The sequence below is a fragment of the Muntiacus reevesi genome, chromosome 6 (assembly GCF_963930625.1).
Source record: "Muntiacus reevesi chromosome 6, mMunRee1.1, whole genome shotgun sequence".
Taxonomy (NCBI): domain Eukaryota; kingdom Metazoa; phylum Chordata; class Mammalia; order Artiodactyla; family Cervidae; genus Muntiacus; species Muntiacus reevesi.
In genome coordinates this window covers 42619139-42640407 of record NC_089254.1, presented here as the reverse complement: position 1 = coordinate 42640407, position 21269 = coordinate 42619139, and the positions used below count along the sequence as shown (strand labels likewise).

The following is a 21269-nucleotide window of genomic DNA, read 5'->3' as shown; positions in this document are numbered from 1 at the left end:
TGGAGTGGGTTGCCATGCCCTCCTCCAGGGGGTCTTTCTGACCCAGGGACTGAACCTGAGTCTCTTGTGGCTCCTGCATTGGCAGGCTCGTTCTTCACTGGAGCCACATGAGAAGCCCATAAGTGGCAGGGTTAGAATCCAGATCTCTGGCTGGCCTCAAGGTTGGTTCTGTTTTACCAAATAGACTCTTTTTTTTTTTCATTTACTTTTATTAGTTGGAGGCTAATTACTTTACAATATTGTAGTGGGTTTTGTCATACACTGACATGAATCAGCCATGGATTTACATGTATTCCCCATCTCGACCCCCCCTCCCACCTCCCTCTCCACCCGATTCCTCTGGGTCTTCCCAGTGCACCAGACACGAGCCCTTGTCTCATGCATCCCACCTGGGCTGGTGATCTGTTTCACTATAGATAATATACATGTTTTGATGCTGTTCTCTCGAAACATCCCTCCCTCGCCTTCTCCCACAGAGTCCAAAATTCTGTTCTGTACATCTGTGTCTCTTTTTCTGTTTTGCATACAGGGTTATCATTACCAGCCTATTATACAGAGTGAAGTAAGCCAGAAAGATAAAGAACATTACAGCATACTAACACACATATATATGGAATTGAAATAGATTCTTAAATTTAAAAAATCCAACATTAAAAACCCTTGGGAGGCACTACTTCAAAAAACAAGATCGCTACTGCTGCCTTAATTCCCTGAACACCTAGAAGAGAACACACACTTTTGAGCCCTTGTGAAACAAAAGTGGCAAGTGTGAAGGGGATATGAGCATATCAGCATGGTCACTGCTGATCCAGCCGTGAACACAGATCACGGTGGAGGCGGGGGCAGGGAGATTACAGTGTGTATGTATATTCATTGGCCTGTGTGCTTCTTGGCATAGCCTCTTCAAACATACACATCGATTATTTAGCAAGGCCAGATGGCAGACTTAACGGCCTCCAGTAATCGTGCCTTCTCGTGCCCCCAAAGGGTGCATGCCATTTATAAACCATGCTGGAATTCTCTGTTGTTGTGTTGATGGAAGTGGATGTAACCAAAGGCAAATGTTTTATGTCAGGAGGAAAGGGGTCAGGCTTACAGTTGGAGCAGTAAACCTTGGCTACCTTCTGCCAGGCACAGCAGTTTTTCTGCTGTTCATCACCCTCAGAACAGTGAGGGGTAGAAAGTGTGACTACATTCTCTGAGGGCCATTGAATCATGGTGGTGGGCATACATGTATTTATTTCATTCAGACCTGAACTCAGGAATTCTTTAATCTTTTTTAGTAAGAATTGGCTAAAGTTTATTTAAACTGTGAAATAGAGAAGATTAAAAAGTTCACTAAGTAAGTCTATAAAGTGAATGAGGTGATTCCTTTAACCTCTCAATGTGAGGTGATGGTTATGTTCCTTAGTTTGATTGTGGTCATTATTTTAAGATGAATATGTATATACATCAAAGCATCGAGTTGTTTTTCTTAATATATGCAATTTTTATTTATCAATTATATCTCAGTAGAGCCGAGGAAAAAAGAATACTTTTATACCCAAATATTATATGAATTGTAGGTCAGATCTGCTGAAATTTTCCATTGGCTATCCTTGAGTGCTCAGTAACTTATATTACTAAATGCCTTTCCAGTATCTTCAAATGCAATTTTTTTTTATTAATTCAGACAAAACACGTAAAAATTGACTAATAGTTAGAATTGAGTTTTATCATATGCATTGGATTGATAAGTGAAAAGTAATGAATGATGTATTTCACTTGAATATGCCCAGTGATAAAACTTCTGCTAGCTAAAGACATCTGTTTTCCCCATGGCTATTTTGTAGTTTACATTTCAGTTTAGCAGTTCCAACTGCTATTCCTGAGATTCTGCATTTTGTAATTTACAAACGAAGAGAACTGAATTAGGATGTTCTGTAAAATCATACAGGATCCCCCAGTCTTTCTTCAAGGTCTTACAAACTACCCAATAGGGGAAAGAACTGATGTCCTCCTGGGGTGTTGGCTGGCAAAATGTGTCCCTAAGTGATCCTGACAACAGACAAGATTAAGGGAATGATGAAGAGAGAACTCATTGGAGTCACAGTAAAATTCCTTGCTACTGGCTCTAGGTGGGTCTGACTCCTTTTTTAATTTCCTGAAGAATGGTGTTTTGGGCTGATGCTGTTTATGCTAAGATGATTGAACATAGATTTAAACAACCTTCTTTTCAGTTCCCAGGGCTATATACATTCCCTCTTGACAGCTTTATCTAGTCCAAAGTCAAAATATCAAGATTTATGCCCGAGAAGAATTTGACATTGAGTTCTTTTGGATGCCTACAGAAATACACTTTCTACTCAAGCTGCTATCTAATCTGCTAGAGTCCCCCATATTTTGAAGGAAAAAACTAGGATTGGATCTATATAGTCACTTAGGAGAGAGCAAAGCTGTTGTAAACACATATAAATTACAATTTTATTTTAGCTCTCGTGAAATATTATTTCATGTAGCTTATTAATCCAACCTTATTTTTACATTTGAAGATTCAGTTGTTTAATGTAACCATCAATACAGATGCTCATAATTTTATTTGTAAGCATTGGAATTCATTAATATTAATTCATGCACATTATTCTGTGTCCTCTATGGACATATGTGGAACATTATACCAGACGCATGAGAATTGAGTGGCAATATAAGGCAGTTTCACATCCTGTTCGTAAATAGCTTATAATATAGATATTATTAGTCCAAATATAGAAGAGAAAGACCAAAACACATTTACAGAAAAAACATAAACTCAGTGGAATGGCATTCCCCCCTTCTCCTCTGAGACCTGAGTCAACAGTTTTGCCTTCTCTTTCCCATCTTGTCAGCCTTTTCCTCTTCACCATCCCCTCCTCCTCAGTGTTTAAACAGGCCAAAGCCACTGCTGCTCTGAGCAGGAATTCTCTGTCTAAATGAGAGTACTTCTCTGACCATCATTCTTTCTCACAGTCTAGCTTCTTGAAAGGGTAGTGTGTGTTCTCCGGCTTTCCTGCTAACCGTGCCACCTGACCTCTCCTGCCAACTCTCTATGGTAACAGTCATCCTCTAGGTCACCAATAACCCAGTAGGTGCCAGCCAATCCAAAGGACTCTGATCGTCACCCTACCTGACTTCCTTGCTCCTTCTCAGTTTCCTTAATGAGTTATGAAACTTCCCATGGATATATTCTGGATTTGGGAGTGGTCTGTCTAGTGACTTATTTTAGACTTTTTTATATTGTCGCTGGTGATCTCACTCACACCTGTGATTTTCATCTCCTGAGCCCTGTGCATTTGCCTGGTGCTTATTCAGAGAGTCTGTAACGCAAAGTGGTTGAGAGAACAGAGTTTGGCACTATGTACCCTGGGTTCCAATTTCTAATTTGGTACTTTCTACTCTTTCAAAGCTTTAAGTCCCTAACTGTAAAATAGAGAAAATAATAGTACCTACATTTTTGGTCATCCCATACCGTTCCCAAGATCCTGGCACAATATTCTATGTCCAGAAGAAACATAGTGAAGTTGTGAGAATTAAATGCAGTAAAGATGTGCATAGCACACTGGCTAGCATGTAAATACTCTGTAAATTTTAACTGTTGTTATTGTTCACCATTCAGAAAATTCAGATCATGGCGTCTGTTCGCATCACTTCATGGCAAATAGATGGGAAAACAATGGAAACAGTAGCTGACTTTATTTTTCTGGGCTCCAAAATCACTGCAGATGGTGATTGCAGCCATGAAATTAAAAGATGCTTACTCCTTGGAAGGAAAGTTATGACCAACCTAGACAGCATATTAAAAAGCAGAGACATTACTTTGTCAACAAAGGTCCATCCAATCAAGGCTATGATTTTTCCGGTGGTCATGTATGGATGTGAGAGTTGGACTATAAAGAAAGCTGAGCACTGAAGAATTGATGCTTTTGAACTGTGGTGTTGGAGAAGACTCTTGAGAGTCCCTTGGACTGCAAGGAGATCCAACCAGTTCATCCTAAAGGAGATCAGTCCTGGGTGTTCATTGGAAGGACTGATGTTGAAGCTGAAACTCCAACACTTTGGCCACCTGATGCGAAGGACTGACTCATTTGAAAAGACCCTGCTGCTGGGAAGATTGAGGGCAGGAGGAGAAGGGGACAACAGAGGATGAAATGTTTGGATGGCATCACCGACTCAATGGACATGGGTTTGGGTGGACTTCGGGAGTTGGTGGTGGACAAGAAAGCCTGGTGTGTTGCGGTTCATGGGGTAACAAAGAGTCAGACATGACTGAGCGACTGAACTGATTGATTGTTATTGTTGAGCTTCCCAGGTGGCACTAGCAGTAAAGAACCCACCTGCCAGTGCAGGAGGCTTAAGAGACCTGGATTATATCCCTTGGCGGGAAGATCCCTTGGAGGAAAGCATGGCAACTCACTCCAGTATTCTTGCCTGGAGAATCCCACGGACAGAGGAGCCTGGTAGACTACAATTGATAGTGTCCCAAACAGTTAGACATGACCAAAGTGACTTAGCATACATGCACACATTGTTATTCTTACTAGACACTGACATTTGGATTCCATAGATACCTTGAACTCAGTATATACTAAAATGAATTTGACATTTCCTCCAAATTGCTCTCCTTTATTGCATTCTGGTCAGTGACATATTCAACCCAGTCACTAAACAGAGACCTAAGTAATATTTCTTTCTTCATTCTTTCATCCATGTGTACACTTAATGTGTCTAAGACCAAGTTATTTTATCTTTTTAATATCTCTTGAACCAATTCTTTTCTTTGTGTACCTATAGCTAATCTTTGGTTCATGTCTTCCATACATCTATGAAAGTATTCTTCAATAAAAACCTAATTTTTTCCTCCCAGCATCAATTCCTGTAACTGCCTTCATTTGCTGTGTTGAACCTGCTTTCAAGGCCCTACATGATCTGACCCTGCCTCTCTTTCCAACCTCATCTCTGCATGTATGCTCTCTTCATCCTTCCCACCCTCACCTAAAAGCAAACTCTCTACTTTAGCCTTAACCAAACATGCCATCCTGTCTAAGCCAGTTTCTTTACCCAGAATCCACTTCTCATATTACTGATGAAGTTGCACTCATCCTTAAAGATCCAGTTTAAATCTCTCCTCCTTCATCATTTTTATTTTTATCCCTAATCATCTTATACTTATGAATTAAAGTTAGTTTACCTTATTGCATTGTCATGTGTTAATTTCTATATGTATTTCCTCCTGCACTTTGAAACCCTTGGTCAAGCAGATATTGGGTCATTTTTACATTCCTAGAATCTGACACAGTGTCTGGCACTTAGTCGGTACTCAGAGATTAGTTGAAGGAATGAATGACCCATATAGAACAGGTGTAGCTTTCGCAGATTGTCTAATTACTTTTATTTCTTTAATTGCCAGCCAACATTCATCTCCTATATCCCCAGAACAGTTTTTACAATCGTACTTAAACATTGTGCACTTCTTTTGCATTGCATTTTGGACTTTATTAGGAATCGCCCTACTCAGCTCACGGTTGGATGAATATTATTTTAAATGATGTTCATTGCATTGCACAGTGTATCCTTTCTAAGAAGCCACAGGAGAAACTTCTTTTAATTCTCTATATGTGAAATAGCCACCCTCTTCTGAGCAATGTGTGTGCTTTTCTTGTATAAACTCTTCAACTTATGTAACTTTTTAGTTTCAGAACCAAACTTAAGACATCAGAGTATGCATCTTGCATATTTATCTCCACTGAATGTATTTTTCCTATCCTGATTTGATGTTACCCTTCTCCATGTTACTGTCTTGTTTGATTGCCTTTCTTTGTTAGCTGCCTTACGTCTATTTTATAAAAAGTGAGTTGTGCAATTTATCCTTAGCTACATAAAGGAAAGTGAAACGCTAAAATGAAGACACTGACATTTGTACAAGTAACTAAGAGGGAAGGGAACAGAGGAAAACATTAGAAGTTTCTAACAGCAACAGTTTGAGCAATAATATCTTACTGATGTTATCCATAACCAATCATCTAATGTTTTTGGAGCAACTGTGTGCCAGACATTGGTAGGCACGGGGGTGCAGAGATATACAAATTAAGTCTCTGCTCACAGGAGCTCAGTCTTGTCAACTCTAATTTCCATTCTGGCCTTTAGGATTATGTCTGAGATACAGAGAGGATCAGTTCAGTTCAGTCCCTCAGTCGTGTCTGACTCTTTATGACCCATGGACTGCAGCACACCAGGCTTTTCTGTCTATCACCAACCCCCTGAGCTTGCTCAAACTCATGTCCGTCGAGTTGGCGATGCCATCCAAACATCTTATCCTCTGTCGTGCTCTTCTCCTCCTGCCTTCAATCTTTCCCAGCATCAGGGTCTTTTCCAATGAGTCAGTTCTTGGCATCAGGTGGCCAAAGTATTGGATTTTCAGCTTCAGCATCAGTCCTTCCAATGAATATTCAGGACTGATTTCCTTTAGGATTGACTGGTTTGAACTCCTTGCAGTCAAGGGACTCTCAGGAGTCTTCTCCAACACCACAGTTCAAAAGCACCAATTCTTTGGTGCTCAGTGCTCAGTGCTTATGGTCCAACTCTCACATTCATACATGACTACTGGGAAAACCATAGCTTGACTAGACAGACTTTTGAGGATACCCTTTCCAAAAAGGACACATTCCCCAGCCCACAAGAAATAATTCTTTTAGTTAGAATATAGACTAAGCTTCTTTGGCATATGCTTAAACTGCAGGTGGCATAAATGCCTAGAAGTGTATTTATTTCTCAGTAATAAAGCAATCTGGAGGTAGACGGTCCAGGGCTGGTGGAGTGGCTTTCTGTGTACAGCACATAGCTTCCATATCCAGGGACCATGTCCTCACAGCATGATGGGTAGAGGGTCAAGAAGCATGCCCACTCCTTTGAAGGGCATGACGTGGCTCTGAAAGTGGCCCGCATCACTTCTGTTCACCTTCCGACAAACAGAACTTAATTCCTTTGCCACAGAAGCTGCAGGGGACACTATCAAATATACCTTTAACTAGGGGCTGCTGTCCAGAGGAAATACAGAAGGGAAGAATAGATATCAAGAGACCTCTAACAAATTTCTGCTAACAGTAGCAAGAAGGTTTCTTCTTGTTTCTGTTCTTCTTATTAGTGATATTAGTATTGTTGTTATTATTATTATTATTATTGGATGATGGTAATTCTAATTATTTTTTTGCCCCCTCTGAACATTATTTAAAGGCCATATATTGTCAGGATAAAGGTTACTTTATGGTTGCACTTCCTGTCCTCTGCCCCATCTATGAACTTCATCTCTTAAAGTTCTCAAAGATCTAAGTTTTTTTAAATTAATTAATTTATTTTAATTGGAGGCTAATTACCTTACAATATTGTAGTGGTTTTTGCCATACATTGACATGAATCAGCCATGGGTATACAAGATCTAAGATTTTTAAAAAATTATTACATAGTAGTAGTATTTTTAAAAAATAGCAATTCACCAGCGATTCAGATGTTACATTGTTCTACATTCTGATTTTTCACTTATCATAAGCCAAGTATATGAGAAAGTACATGAGTATCTACCCCCAGAAAAGGTAAAGCAAGACAATGAGTCACAGGTTTTAGTGTATAAGATCCCATTATTGACAGCTCCTAGAAGAAGTCTTACTGAAAGAGTTCTCTGTTCCCCAGTTGTAGGTTACAAAAATATTTTTTAGTTTTGCTCCTATTTCATATATTTTAGAATATGAGTGATGATAAATTGTTATGAGACACAAATCAAATTGAGATGGGAAATAGGAGAGGAAGGGAAGAGAAAAATGCTTTCTAATATTGCTGATTCTGTGTATAATTTAACTGTCTTTAAATATTAAATAATCTTTTATACTGATCATAAGTATATTCCTGAATATACAGAGAACTATTTTCACTCTAAATTTATAACATTTTTGGAAGCTTAATTATCATACTTGAAGGTCAAATGGTGCTTTATTGCAATAAAATACAAAAAAGTAATAAAGAAATTATTCCTGGGGAGATGAAAGTCTAGGTTCATAGCTCATTAAATGGTAACTTCACAGACCGTGTCTAATTTGTCATATTTAGCTTTGGAAGTTTCATACATTTGAATTTCAAATTAGGTGAAGAGATACCTGAGGCAAAACTACCTAGGGCCTTTGAATTCTAAAATGATTCAGGAGCTATAGTTCCCATAACCTAATACCTGTATCTATAAAAAATTCCTAGCATCATCTGTATAGTGCTTGCCTGATTCAAAGATTTAAAAAAATAATCAATGATATTAACACAAAGTTCATTACCCACTCCCTCAATTCATTTTCAGACAACCCTTTCTTTTTCTTCCCACCATATTGAAATTGCCATCCTTTGCAGTAAATAATTTTTTGAACATGTTGACTGAAAAAAATTTTGGAGTCACATGGTTACCCAAAAGTTTCTTCCTCAAAATAAGTCATTTGAAAGAAAAACACTTGTGAAAAGAACAGTTTTTGGAGGAATTAAATGCAACCCCATTCTTTCTAACATGCTTATTCTAGGCCACTGTGATCTCATCAGTTGCTGGTGACCTCAACTTTTGAAACAGAGTAAACACAGAAATCCTTTTAAGAAATGAAGCTTTTCTTTCAGCATGTAATTTGTCTCTTGGACAAATTGAATTGATGATAGGAATAGTTTTTCCTTTAATATTGGGAAATTATATAATGATCCATGTTTATGATATTTACTAAAAACACCCAAAGATTTAAGCTGTTAGAATGCAATTAAGAGAAGCATGGCTGTGAGCTCCAAGACCCAAACGGCATCAGTTGCTTCCCGTTTCACTTCAGTTCAGTTCAGTCGCTCAGTCATGTCCGACTCTTTGCGACCTCATGGACTGCATCACGTCAGGCCTCCCTGTCCATCACCAACTCCCAGAATTTACTCAAACTCATGTCCATTGAGTCAATGATGCCATTCAACCATCTCATCCTCTGTCGTCCCCTTCTCTTCCCACCTTCAATCTTTCCCAACATCAGCATCTTTTCAAATGAGCCAGTCCTTCACATCAGGTGGCCAAAGTATTGGAGTCTCAGCTTCAGCATCAGTCCTTCCAATGAATATTCAGAACTGATCTCCTTTAGGATGGACTGGTTGGATCTCCTTGCAGTCCAAGGGACTCTCAAGAGTCTTCTCCAACACCACAGTTCAAAAGCATCAATTCTTCGGTGCTCCGCTTTCTTTATAGTCCAACTCTCACATCCATACGCGACTACTGGAAAAATCGTAGCCTTGACTAGATGGACCTTTGTGGCAAAGTAATGTCTCTGCTTTTTAATATGCTGTCTAGGTTGGTCATAACTTTTCTTCCAAGGAGTAAGCGTCTTTTAATTTCATGGCTGCAGTCACCATCTGCAGTGATTTTGGAGCCCCCCAAAATAAAGTCTGTCTCTGTTTCCACTGTTTCCCCATCTATTTGCCACAAAGTAGTGGGGACAGATGCCATGATCTTAGTTTTCTGAATGTTGAGCTTTAAGCCAACTTTTTTACTCTTCTTCTTCACTTTCATTAAGAGGCTCTTTAGTTCTTTGCTTTCTGCCATAAGGTTGGTGTCATTTGCATCTGAGGTTATTGATATTTCTCCCGGCAATCTTGATTCCAGCTTGTGCTTCTTCCAGCCCAGCGTTTCTCATGATGTACTCTGCGTATAAGTTAAATTATCAAGGTGACAATATACAGCCTTGACATACTCCTTTTCCTATTTGGAACCAGTCTGTTGTTCCATGTCCAGTTCTAATTGTTGCTTCCTGACCTGCATACAGGTTTCTCAAGAGGCAGGTCAGCTGGTCTGGTATTCCCGTCTCTTTCAGAATTTTCTACAGTTTATTGTGCTCCACACAGTCAAAAGCTTTGGCATAGTCAATAAAGCAGAAATAGATGTTTTTCTGGAACTCTCTTGCTTTTCCGATGATCCCGTGGATGCTGGAAATTTGATCTCTGGTTCCTCTGCCTTTTCTAACACCCGCTTGAACATCTGGAAGTTCACGGTTCACATATTGCTGAAGCCTGACTTGGAGACTTTTGAGCATTACTTTACTAGCGTGTGAGATGAGTTCAATTGTGTGGTACTTTGAGCATTCTTTGGGATTGCCTTTCTTTGGGATTGGAATGAAAACTGACCTTTTCCAGTCCTGTGGCCATTGCTGAGTTTTCCAAATTTGCTGGCATATTGAGTGCAGCACATTCACAGCATCATCTTTTAGGACTTGAAATGGCTCAACTGGAATTCCATCACCTCCACTAGCTTTGTTCATAGCGATGCTTCCTAAGGTCTACTTGACTTCACATTCCAGGATATCTGGCTCTAGGTGAGTGATCACACCATCATGATTATCTGGGTCATGAAGATCTTTTTTTGCTTTCTGTTTAAGTTTACAGATGTTTCCCAATCTTCCATTTGAACCTACAGAGTTCAGCAAGTCCTCTGTTGGTAGTGTCATAGGGACAAATTGTTAATTATATTCAGTGACATTCTCTAAGTAATTGGAGATAATGGAAAAAATACATTTAGAATTTGAAAGGGAATTTTCACAGAGTAACTATCTAGTACTAAACATAGATATTTAACATTAGCTGTGTTTAAAAGTTTGGAAAGATATTGATAACTGGTTATTTTCATATTATAGTGGAGGTCAGAGTAACTCACACTGAGTGAAAAATAATGAACTATTAAAAAAAAAAATCTCACCCTCCAAAAATGTAAACATATTCCTTAGTAACTTCAACTCTTGCAACTCTGGACCCAGCACCAGCACACTGGTATGTTAACATATGTGGGCTGAGTGCTTTTGTTCATTTACTCAACAAAGTGTCAGTACATGCTCTTTGTACTTGTATTTTAAATGGATGAATAATAACCTTGTTTAAAGAAACAAGAAAGCACATTTTTCTTTGAAAACTTTGCTACTGAATTTACCTTTTTCATGTTAGATCTCCTCAGTCTTTATGGTGTGAATTGATTTGTTGTAAGTTGGATCTCTTTACAGTTGTTTCACATAATAATCCTTCACTATTCTTTGCATAATTATCAGATTTGCACCAATATGAGTTCCTGTATTCATTCAAGTCAATTCCAGTCTTTTTCTTGTAATTCATGGAGATTAGTAAACCATTTCAAGAACAGCACAACTGAGTAAATGGGAAGCTCTACAAGGAACATATTTTTTAAAATAAATTTTTAAGTATTTCCTAAAAACAATGATTCAGGTTTCTTTTATTTTCAACTATATTAGCTTATCAATTAAAAAATCCATTCTCATCTTTTTTATATAGCCCATGAAATTTTAGTGAAATTACATACCTAATATTCAGGTCATTTAAAAGTAGCATCTTGGAAAATGTTTGTCTAAGGAAAGACCTAGAATAACACAAAAGCATTTCATTTTTTATATAAAGCTTTATATTTTACCAAAACAATCTGTATGGGTCCAGCTACAGAACTTGGAGGATGAGTAACTTTTCCGTAGCACTATCACAAACACTGAAAGGAATCTGGAAAAACAAATGATTAATGCACATTTATGAGTGACTTGGACTCTTATGAACGTTTATTCCCTATCTAGTATGAAAAGACTATATTATGCTTTTAAATTTAAAAAAATTTTGGATTTCTCACCTAAAAACCAGTCAGAGTTTGGCATGCTTTCAATCCTAATCCTTTGCTGAAAACATGCTTTTAAAAGACATGGAGGCTTTGGTGAGACTCTATCATGATTCTTACATTGTGTTGACTTGTTTCACTTTATTTTTTAAAGTAACGTAGAATCTTCATTTTAACTTACCTATTTAGCATTTCATTTCTTATCTGTAGTTGTGATGGAGTTGGCTCATTTTGGTGACGTTTGGTATACTCCTTAAATTGCCAAGATACCACTTTAGCTCAATTTCCAATTTAGCTAAGTTACTTTAAATTGTCAGGCTTTACAAAGAACATAGTTTTTCAGTTTTTGTGGATCTCAATGACATTAACTTTGTGGGTAAAAATTACAGAGATCTGCTAATATTTTGAACAAGATCTAGAGTTCATTGAAACATGAATGTTTATTCTTTATGTTACATGTTCTGTTAACAAAGATAGTGATGTTGCCATCTTGCCTAGAATTAGTAAAAATTAATAGATATCCAGAATTATGAGTTGGGTTTGTTTGTACATTGCCAGTACTCATGGAACTCCTTGGAGTGATCTGTGAAATCCAACTGCAGGATATGGTATCCCGTGATAACTGTACTTTAATTCTAAGACATCATTGAAAGTTTGGTCTCTAACTGTTGCGTGGTTTATGAGAGTTTACAAGTTCTTAGTGGAAACTTCATATTAATCTGAATTGCCCCAACATTTGTGGGAAGACAAATGATTTCATAAGTATCAAGGGTTTCTGTAAACCAAGATGAACTCCTGGTATTCTCAGAAGTGAATTTGTTCTGTAGTGGAGGGTGTACAACTAATTGTTTTTGTGAGTCTAGAAATATCCAGATTTGTTAACAGCTCTGTGTTTGGTTGAGTCTCTCACAGTGTAAAATTCTGTCCAGCCATTATATATATAGTTTCACCAGTGAAGCTGTGTGCATGTGTGCTAAGTTGCTTCAGCCATGTCTGGTTCTTTGTGACCTTTTGGACTGTAGACCACCAAGCTCCTCTGTCCATGGGATTCCACAGGCAAGAATACTGGAGTGGGTTGCCACGCCCAGGGGATCTTCCCAACCTATAAATCGAACCTGCATCTGTTAGGTCTCCTGCATTGGCAAGCAGGTTCTTTACCACTAGTGCCACCTGGGAAACCCACTAGTGAAGCTAAATCAAGGACCGTGTTATAAAATTCTCCCCCTCAGTCACCGCTCTGAGTACAGAACAACTCCAAGTTGTTGTTGTCTTCCTCTCCCTTCAGTCTCCTCTGACAACTGGCAGGGCCCTCACTCTCAGTGCATCCTCCCCTGTGTCTGCCTGTGGTCATCATCTGACCTCATCTTCTTATCACGATTCAGAGGCACATGGAAGAATTAAGATGTCTTATACTTCTGTTAAATGTGTGTTCTATCCTATTTTCTCCAAAGCCAAAGCCTATTTCTTTAGGAGCATTTTTGTTCTCTCTCATTCTTAGAAGCAAAGCTTCCCAGTTTAAGCCATTTGGCAACTTTATGAGGTAGCTACTGTCAGTCATGCAATTTCAGATTCAAAGGAGTTGTGAAATTGGACCAAAGTTGATAATGGGTGAGGGCAGTTTAGAGTCCTTAGAGAGGCAGATAATTAGAAACAGACCAACAGAACATTGAGATAAAACGTTCAGTCAATCTAGAACGATGAGTCAGTTCAATGGAAAGGAGCAGGAAATGTATACTTGGAGATATGCCACTACAAGCATTGGAAGGTTGACGAGCTAGGGTCTTTCTTTTCTTTTTTTTTTTTTTTTAGATATTTGAAATACAACTTTATTCTGATTCTAAATGAAAAGGAATGGGAATGACAGTAACAAACAAGATTCCACCTCTCAATATTGTCATGTAACTATAGCAGTCTTATATTTGAAACTCAAGGAGGAAACAACTGTGTTCCAAAACACCTAAATATGCAGGTCCAAAAAATGAGGGTATTTTTTTTCTTAACTGCCACATTCACTCCAAAGCCCATCCATCTCCTTCAGCATCCAGAGATTAAGCACATGTTCTGCTTAGCTATGTAATAAAGTGGCAAGCACGCTGCACCACTGACGTCACAGGACAGCTGCCTATAAAACCAGACTTCCGACGCTGGGCCCCAGCTTCACTTCTCACAGGTCGTCATCTTCATCCGGGAGAGCAGTTGTCTGAGCAACCTCTAAATCGGCTCATACTGTGCTGCCAAGGCTGGGTCCATGACCACTTCTGGCGGGGCAAGAGCAGGCATGGCGACAAACTCCAAGTTAGGGTCTCCAATCAATTTTGTAGCAAGCCAGAGGAAGGGCTTTTCAAAGTTGTAGTTACTTTTGGCAGAAACGTCATAGTACTGAAGCTTTTTCTTTCGGTGGAAGACAATTGACTTTTCCTTAACCTTTCTGTCCTTAACATCCACTTTGCTGCCACACAACACAATTGGGATGTTCTCACACACTCGTACCAGATCTCTATGCCAGTTAGGCACATTCTTGTAAGTAACTCTTGATGTTACATCAAACATTATAATGGCACACTGAGCTTGTATATAATAGCCATCTCTCAGCCTACCAAATCTCTCCTGACCAGCTGTATCCCATACACTGAACTTAATAGGTCCTCTGTTGGTATGGAACACAAGAGGATGGACCTCAACACCCAAGGTAGCTACATACTTCTCAAATTCACCAGTCAGATGACATTTCACAAATGTAGTTTTTCCAGTATCACCATCACCAACCAATACAAGTTTGAACTGAACTTGGGGTTCTCCTTGGGCAGCCATTGTGATGTTACTTCCAGAAGCCTCTCCACGCCCCAAGCTAGGGTCTTTCTGAAGCATGTATTTTATACTTAATAAAGGAAAGAGTTAAGACCTTTTTGGCAAATTAGTATAATTCAGGATCTTAGTAATTCATCCAAATCAGTAATATGAGGCAAAGCAGGTACTAGTATCCAAGTGGGAGTGTAATATATGTTGTTGAACTATATTATACTTCTTCAGGCTACTTACTCTAATTCTTCTGTGGTATGTTTATTCTGATAAATTTAGAAAAGGTGGTGAACTTTCTACAAGCTTACAAATTTCTTTTACACTGCATAAAACTAGATTGATATAGTTGCTTACTGAGAGATGATTAAAGTAAGCTTCCCAGGTCCATTACTTTACTAGATTTTGGACCAAATATATATGTGTATTATACTATACACATGTGACTATTTTTCAAAGAAATGTCTACTTTTCGTTTCACCAAGTTTAATGTGTACTATATTCCTCTTTTTGAGGAAATAATGTTTAGTTATCTCAGAGAGTGGGTATATTTTTAAAAAAGCACACCGAGTCTTCCTAACTAGTGATTGAAAACATGATAAAAGTTGGTTGAGTTAAATCCAACTGGTTATTAATTGGGTATTTAAACTATCCAAACTGCTTATACTAAAGAACTTTAACATTATGAGTTTATTTTGGCATTTTTCAAAGATTTGGATCTTCAATTATTATTTTCCAAAATATCATAAAATACATTACAACTAAGAAGGAAAATAGCATTCGATTCAATTAGGTATTTATTGAGAATCTATTACCAGCTTTAGGCTGGTGTCTTCAGCGGGCATATTTTATGTCTTTGAGGAACTTATTTCTTCTTGGGATAAAAGACATATACTTACTGTAGATAACACTTTTACATGCTGTAAAAGTAAGAATTGTATTGTGTGGTCAAGACAGTTATTTTTGAAGCTGGCTTTCTGTTAGAATCAGCTGAGGAGGTTTTAAAAGTACAAATTCCAAGTTTCCATTCCCAGAGATTCTGAATCAGAGGATGGTTTCTAAATGGCCCTGCCATGATGATTATTTTGGAGGTGGTTCAGTGAAAAATGTCATGTGCCAAAATAATTTTGTAAAGAAAGATATCAATTTGGATAGACTCCTTAGATTAAAATAGACTAATACATAATATTCTCTTCATTTCATCTAGGTCTTAGTAATCAGAGTCATTTAAAATTGATAATTTAATTTAATTGATGTCTCTGCAGATGTTTTGCTACATTTATCTAACTATTGTACTGACTAAAAAATATTTCTAACTGATAATTGCTCTGTGTGTCTGTTTGTGTGTGTGTGTGTGTGTGTGTGTGTGTGTGTGTGTGTGTGTGTGTTCTCAAATCATGTCTGACTCTTTGCGACCCCATGGACTGTAGCCTGTCAGGCTCCTCTGTCCAGGAAATTTTCTAGGCAAGAATACTGGAGAGGGGTACCATTTACTCCTCCAGAGGATCTTCCAGACCCAGGGATTGAACCCACATCTCCTATGTTTCCTGCATTGGCAGGTGGATTCTTTACCACTGCAGCACCTGGGAAGCCCTGATTTCCATATGTTTTATACTTATTTTAACTTATTTCTCAGTTTCTTTCAAGTTACATATTTCATAAACATAAGTACTGTCTCCTCCCTGTCTTAATAATTTATCCGATGAATACAGAGACCCCTTTTGTTAAGGTAGCTAATATTGGACACAGTAAAATACTGTGATATCCTAACAAACACAGCAAATAAAAAAATATATTCTTTTGGTCTAAGTTTCTTGTTAGGTGCTACAAAATCTCATTTCTTGTCTTCACAGTGAACCTTCTTGAAAAAGTAATCTGTGCAGTAGTTAAGAGAGTTGCCACTGAGGTCAAATTTCCTGGATTTGTCTACAGACACCACTTATCACAGTGACTTGATAGATAGATACTAGCATTATTAGGATTATTTTTGTCTCTCTTTTAATTGTCTTCTCTCTTAAAAATCTCTCCTTTCTTTATATCCATCCTTTTCTTTTCTGTGACTTCACCACCTCCTGTGTGATAATGCTTTCCTAATAAATTGCTGAATAGTACAAATCTCCCTTTTGGCGTCTGTTCAGCATTGCCCAGTAGAAGTACAATGGGAGACACAGCTATAATTTTAAATATTCTAGTAGCCAATTTAAATAACAAGGCCCCAAATAGGTAAATTTAATAATATAGTTTCACACAGAATATATAAAATATTAAATATTTCAATATAATGTAATCAGTAAAACTTAATGAGATATTTTCATACTATCTGAAATCTGGTGTGTATTTTTCACTTAAGCACATTTTTAATTGAAGTAGTTGATTTACAGTGTTGTGTTAGTTTCTGATGTATAGCAAAATGACTCAGGTGTGTGTATACAAAAATATATATGAGTACATATATATGTGTATACTCTTTTCAGATTCTTTTCCACTATAAGTCATTACAAGACATTTTGAATGTAGGACCCTATAGTATATAGTAGGACCTTGTTGTTTATCTATTTTATATACAGTTATACGGCAGTGTTACGGCACATCTTAAATGTTGATCTGCTTGGTCTGTATCAAGATTTTATAAATTTTACAACTGAAAACTAGATTTACATATCCAAGTATTCCATACCTACTTACAAGGCTTCCAATAACTGAGTCAAATATAAAAAAAATATTTTTCTTTAATAGCCACATCCAACTTGACAAAATTTATCCATTTTTTTTAAAAAGAAGAGCTGATTTAACTTTGATGCAGAAACATACAAGTTTGAAAACTATGTCTGTCTAAGTAAACTCATTTACTCTTGTGTCAGCCTAGTATTATTAACATGAGATTCACAGGGATACTGCATAAATTGAAAAGCAAGATTATCAATATCAACAAGAAATTCTTCAACTTTTTTGCAGACATTTAAAAAAATTGCCAGTTGCAATTGACATTTGCATATTGATCATATTAGGGAAATATGTAAAATCATTATTTGCTTGTATATTAGAAGTTTCAGTTTCAACATGAATAATCTTAACTTTTCCAACTACTTTACAAGTAAACTGACTATCTTTGAAGTTTCAAATTGAGTACACTCATATATAGTGTGATGTTGGTGAGGGAACATAAATCCATGTGCCATGTTTTTGTCATTGGTTATTGGATAATTGGCAGTTATTCCTTTGTTTCAAAAAAATCTTAAGAGTTGACAGTTCAGTGAATCCTTGTAAAACTCTTCCGGGACTTAACCAATAACCATTGGAATAAAACACAAAATCATTAAATTTTCTTGTTTTTTTTTTCTTTTGAATTCTGTAAACTAGTGATGATTCAGAACATTTGCATGTATATACTAACAATTGTATCTATGACACTTCCCATTGAATCTGTGTTAAAAACTGAGGACAAACATTTTCAACATATATAATATTTCGGATGCCCTAAGACAAACACCTCTAGTTTGAAATTACAAACTACAAACTTAACTGTGTGGATTTTTCATCTAACATAACTGAAGCATTGATCATTGTGATAGAGACTAATTTTTTTAATACCTAGCTGAATTTCTTCTTTAATGAATGTAAAAGATGTTAAAATATCTGTTATGGTTCTAATTTTTAGATAGTGAATTGGCAACATTTCTTCCTAGATTTAGAAGTCCACTGAGAAAAAAAAAAATTACCAAAGTGTCAGTTGGCCAGTATCCCTTATTTCCTAACTCTTACCAGAGTGCCCGTTCTTAAAATGCATATTTGAACAGGTACTCCTTTGCTGATAAATGTTCAGGCGATCATCATGCTTTCATAGTAAAATCCAAACTCCTTAACATTCAGTTTCGTAATCTTGGCCTTCCAATCTTCCCAACTTCACTTTACTACCCCCTCCTCCGAAACTTTGTTCTCATCATGCTAAAATAGTTGTGGTTGCTCCAAAACACCATTCTCTCCTACTTCTCAGGGCCATTTCACTTTCACTCCAGAAACACCTCTCCTCTCTCCTACCCACACCTGTCTTCCTCCTGCTAGTCTTTCACAACTCAGCAACCTCTCCTGACCACTGTCTTCTCCTGGGCAGCCTAGAATTAGTGTCCTTCGTTTGTGCCCTTCTCACCCTATGACCTCTGAACACTATCCCATAGCACTTATTACACTGTACTGTACTTATCTCCACCAGATGGTAAGCTCTTTGAGAGCAAGGAGGGTGCTTTTTGTCCCTATACTACCCCACACCCAGAGTGGCCCATGGTATGTAATGGGTGCTCACGTTACATTCGTAGTGTAAGTTTCGAGGAATACTTGGCTAAACTTGTATGATAAATAACTATCCTGCATGTAAGGGGTTCTTCTTTTCACTTTAGGAATAATGCATGACTTTTAAATATAAGAACTAACTAGTGAGTTGGACATCTTATTTTAGGATGTTAATTGACATTTTCTTCTTAGTCCTCTAAAAAGTTCTATCTAGCTCTTTATTTGTTTAGTATGGCTTAAGTTTTATAACCACATTTGTAATTGTTTATTAATGGATTTTGTTTTTGCTGCTAATAAATCATCTTTCCGTTTTTCTCTTTTGGTCCAGCTCCAACAGAGGTCACTGTGCACCCGCATCTAGGTGAGTATTTGAGGCTCCAGGGTCCCTGACCTCAGTGCTAAATCTACTTGTTTCAGTCCTTTGCTGTGTGAGCAAGGGATACAGAGATGAGGAAACTCTCTGCCCTCTCTGATTCGCTGATCTTTCATTGAAATCAGACTCAGGTCCAGATTATGCTTTAACCTGAGACCTCACTGAGGAGGTGATCCAGAAGCCCAGTTTGGGCTAATGGAAGGACTTTTGAACCTGTTGCTAACATTTATCCTTAGAATCCAGTTGGATTTGATCTTTTGACATAGGGTTCTAATACTGAATTTTCCCCCAAGCCTCTACCCATCATGAATAGTAGAGCATGGAGGCAATAGGCAAGGAGCTTTGAGTGTGAAAGATGTGAGATAAACTGAGTGTGAAAGCAGATCTGAAATATCTGCTTAAACTAGTGTTGTTGTTCAATTGCCAAGTTGTGTTCGACTCTTCACAGCCACAAGGGCTGCAACACACCAGGCTTCCCTGTCCCTCACTATCTCCCAGAGTTTGCCCAAGTTCATGTCTATTGAATCAGTGATGCCATCCAACCATCTCATCTTATGTCAACCTCTTTTCCTTCTGCCTTCAGTCTTTTCCAGCATCAGGGTCTTTTCCAATGAGTCAGCCATTTGCATCAGGTGGCTAGAGTATTGGCTTAAACTAGCACTGGCTTGTAAAAAGAGAGATAATTTGGCCATTTCTTCAAAAACTAAAATGAGATTGTCTAAATAACTGGATGCTTTGTTTAATAGCACCATGTAAAGTTGCCTCCTCTCATTTTTCTCATGATCTTTTCATTCTGACATGTATTTAGTGGGCTGCAGTTCTTGAGGCAAGATTGTACAGTGTTAATAGTACGGATTCTGGAGTCAAATAAACTGGATTTATTTCACCTCTGCCACTTGCTTGCATGATGATATTGGGCAAGTTACTTAATCTCTCTATGCCTGTTTCCTCACCTATAAAATGGAAGTAATGATAGTACCTACCTCCTATGGTTGTTAGGAGGATTAAATGAATTTGTATGTGTATATATATATATATATATATATATATATATATGTATGTATGTATTTTTAATAATAATGTTTGGAAAGAAGGCAATACATGAACAAATAACCATAGAGACTTACCCATGCCTCTGTAAAAAAATCTCTGGAAAGCAAATGACCTTTAAGAGTTAAATTTCTCATATATGACAGTGAAGACTGATTTTAAAAGCAGTTTCCTACACACACTATTTAATAAGAATGAAAAGAAATCATCCTAGCTGGCTCTAGCCTTTTCAGCTGTCTGTCACTGTGGGACTTGCAGATGGGTCAGTATTTGTCTCTTGGGCTTGCTTTCTCTTTCAACCTATAAACCCAATTAATTTATTTTTCTCTTTGGAAAATCTGCCTTGAGAAGCTCTACTTTTATGTAATGCTCCAGCTTGGGGCTCCTCTTCTTTGGCAGATGAACGCAAGCACTTAGAAGCATGCCTTCTGGCAGCTGAGGCAGGCTGGTGACCCACAGTGGCCCAGCCGCGTCTCAGCCATCTTGGGTATTTGAGAGAACGGTACCCTGTAGGCATTTCAGACACTGCATCTAATCGCTCAGGGGAATCATTAAATCACTCCCAAGCACAGAAGACATCACAGTGTTCTCTCCAGTGTAAATCCATATTCTCCCTGTTGTCGAGCCTAAGGCTTTGAGTCTGAACAGCCATTTCTTTCAATACATGCTGATTCACTGGTTTTCCCGACTTCGTTATGTGCTTACCTACTGGCATACCTGGTATAAAGAGGGTGAGGGTGCCTGCAGGTGGCATTGTCACCAAAGAGAATTTGCAAGTGAACTTTCTGGTATTTAGAGGTGATATTTAATTCCTCAATCAGTTCAATAAATTATATACAAGTGAACCCCTCAAAAGAGTAAAATATCACTTTTGGAAAAAATAAAAATTTTTGGTTATGTTTTATTAAACAGATCATATGATTTTTATTTTTTTAAAAAGCATGTGCAAAATGGTCCGAACAAAATTATATAGACCCGGAGAATTTATACTAGCTGAAACAAATTCCCCAAGCAAACCATGGGAATCAGATGAGAAGATTTTCAGGCATCAAATTAATTTTTTACAATTTGTGTAGAAATAATTACCATTTCTCATAC

The 21269-nt window shown here is 37.7% G+C and overlaps 2 protein-coding genes across 2 annotated transcripts in view; one reads left to right on the top strand and one right to left on the bottom strand.

The window, feature by feature from the left end:
- Positions 1 to 21269, top strand: part of RELN (reelin) — a 530384-nt gene that overhangs the window by 228647 nt on the left and 280468 nt on the right. Inside the window, exon 5 of the mRNA XM_065939296.1 lies at positions 19077 to 19109. Coding sequence (XP_065795368.1) covers positions 19077 to 19109 — 33 coding nt within the window. The remainder of the gene's footprint in view (positions 1 to 19076; positions 19110 to 21269) is intronic.
- On the bottom strand, positions 13877 to 14476 carry LOC136171084 (GTP-binding nuclear protein Ran-like). The gene has a single exon (XM_065939779.1). It carries the CDS (start codon positions 14474 to 14476, stop codon positions 13877 to 13879), a length of 600 nt encoding a protein of 199 aa, XP_065795851.1.

Coding starts and splice junctions, on each gene's coding strand:
- LOC136171084 (XM_065939779.1), bottom strand. CDS start 14,476: ATGGCTGCCCAAGGAGAACCCCAAGTTCAGTTCAAACTTGTATTGGTT.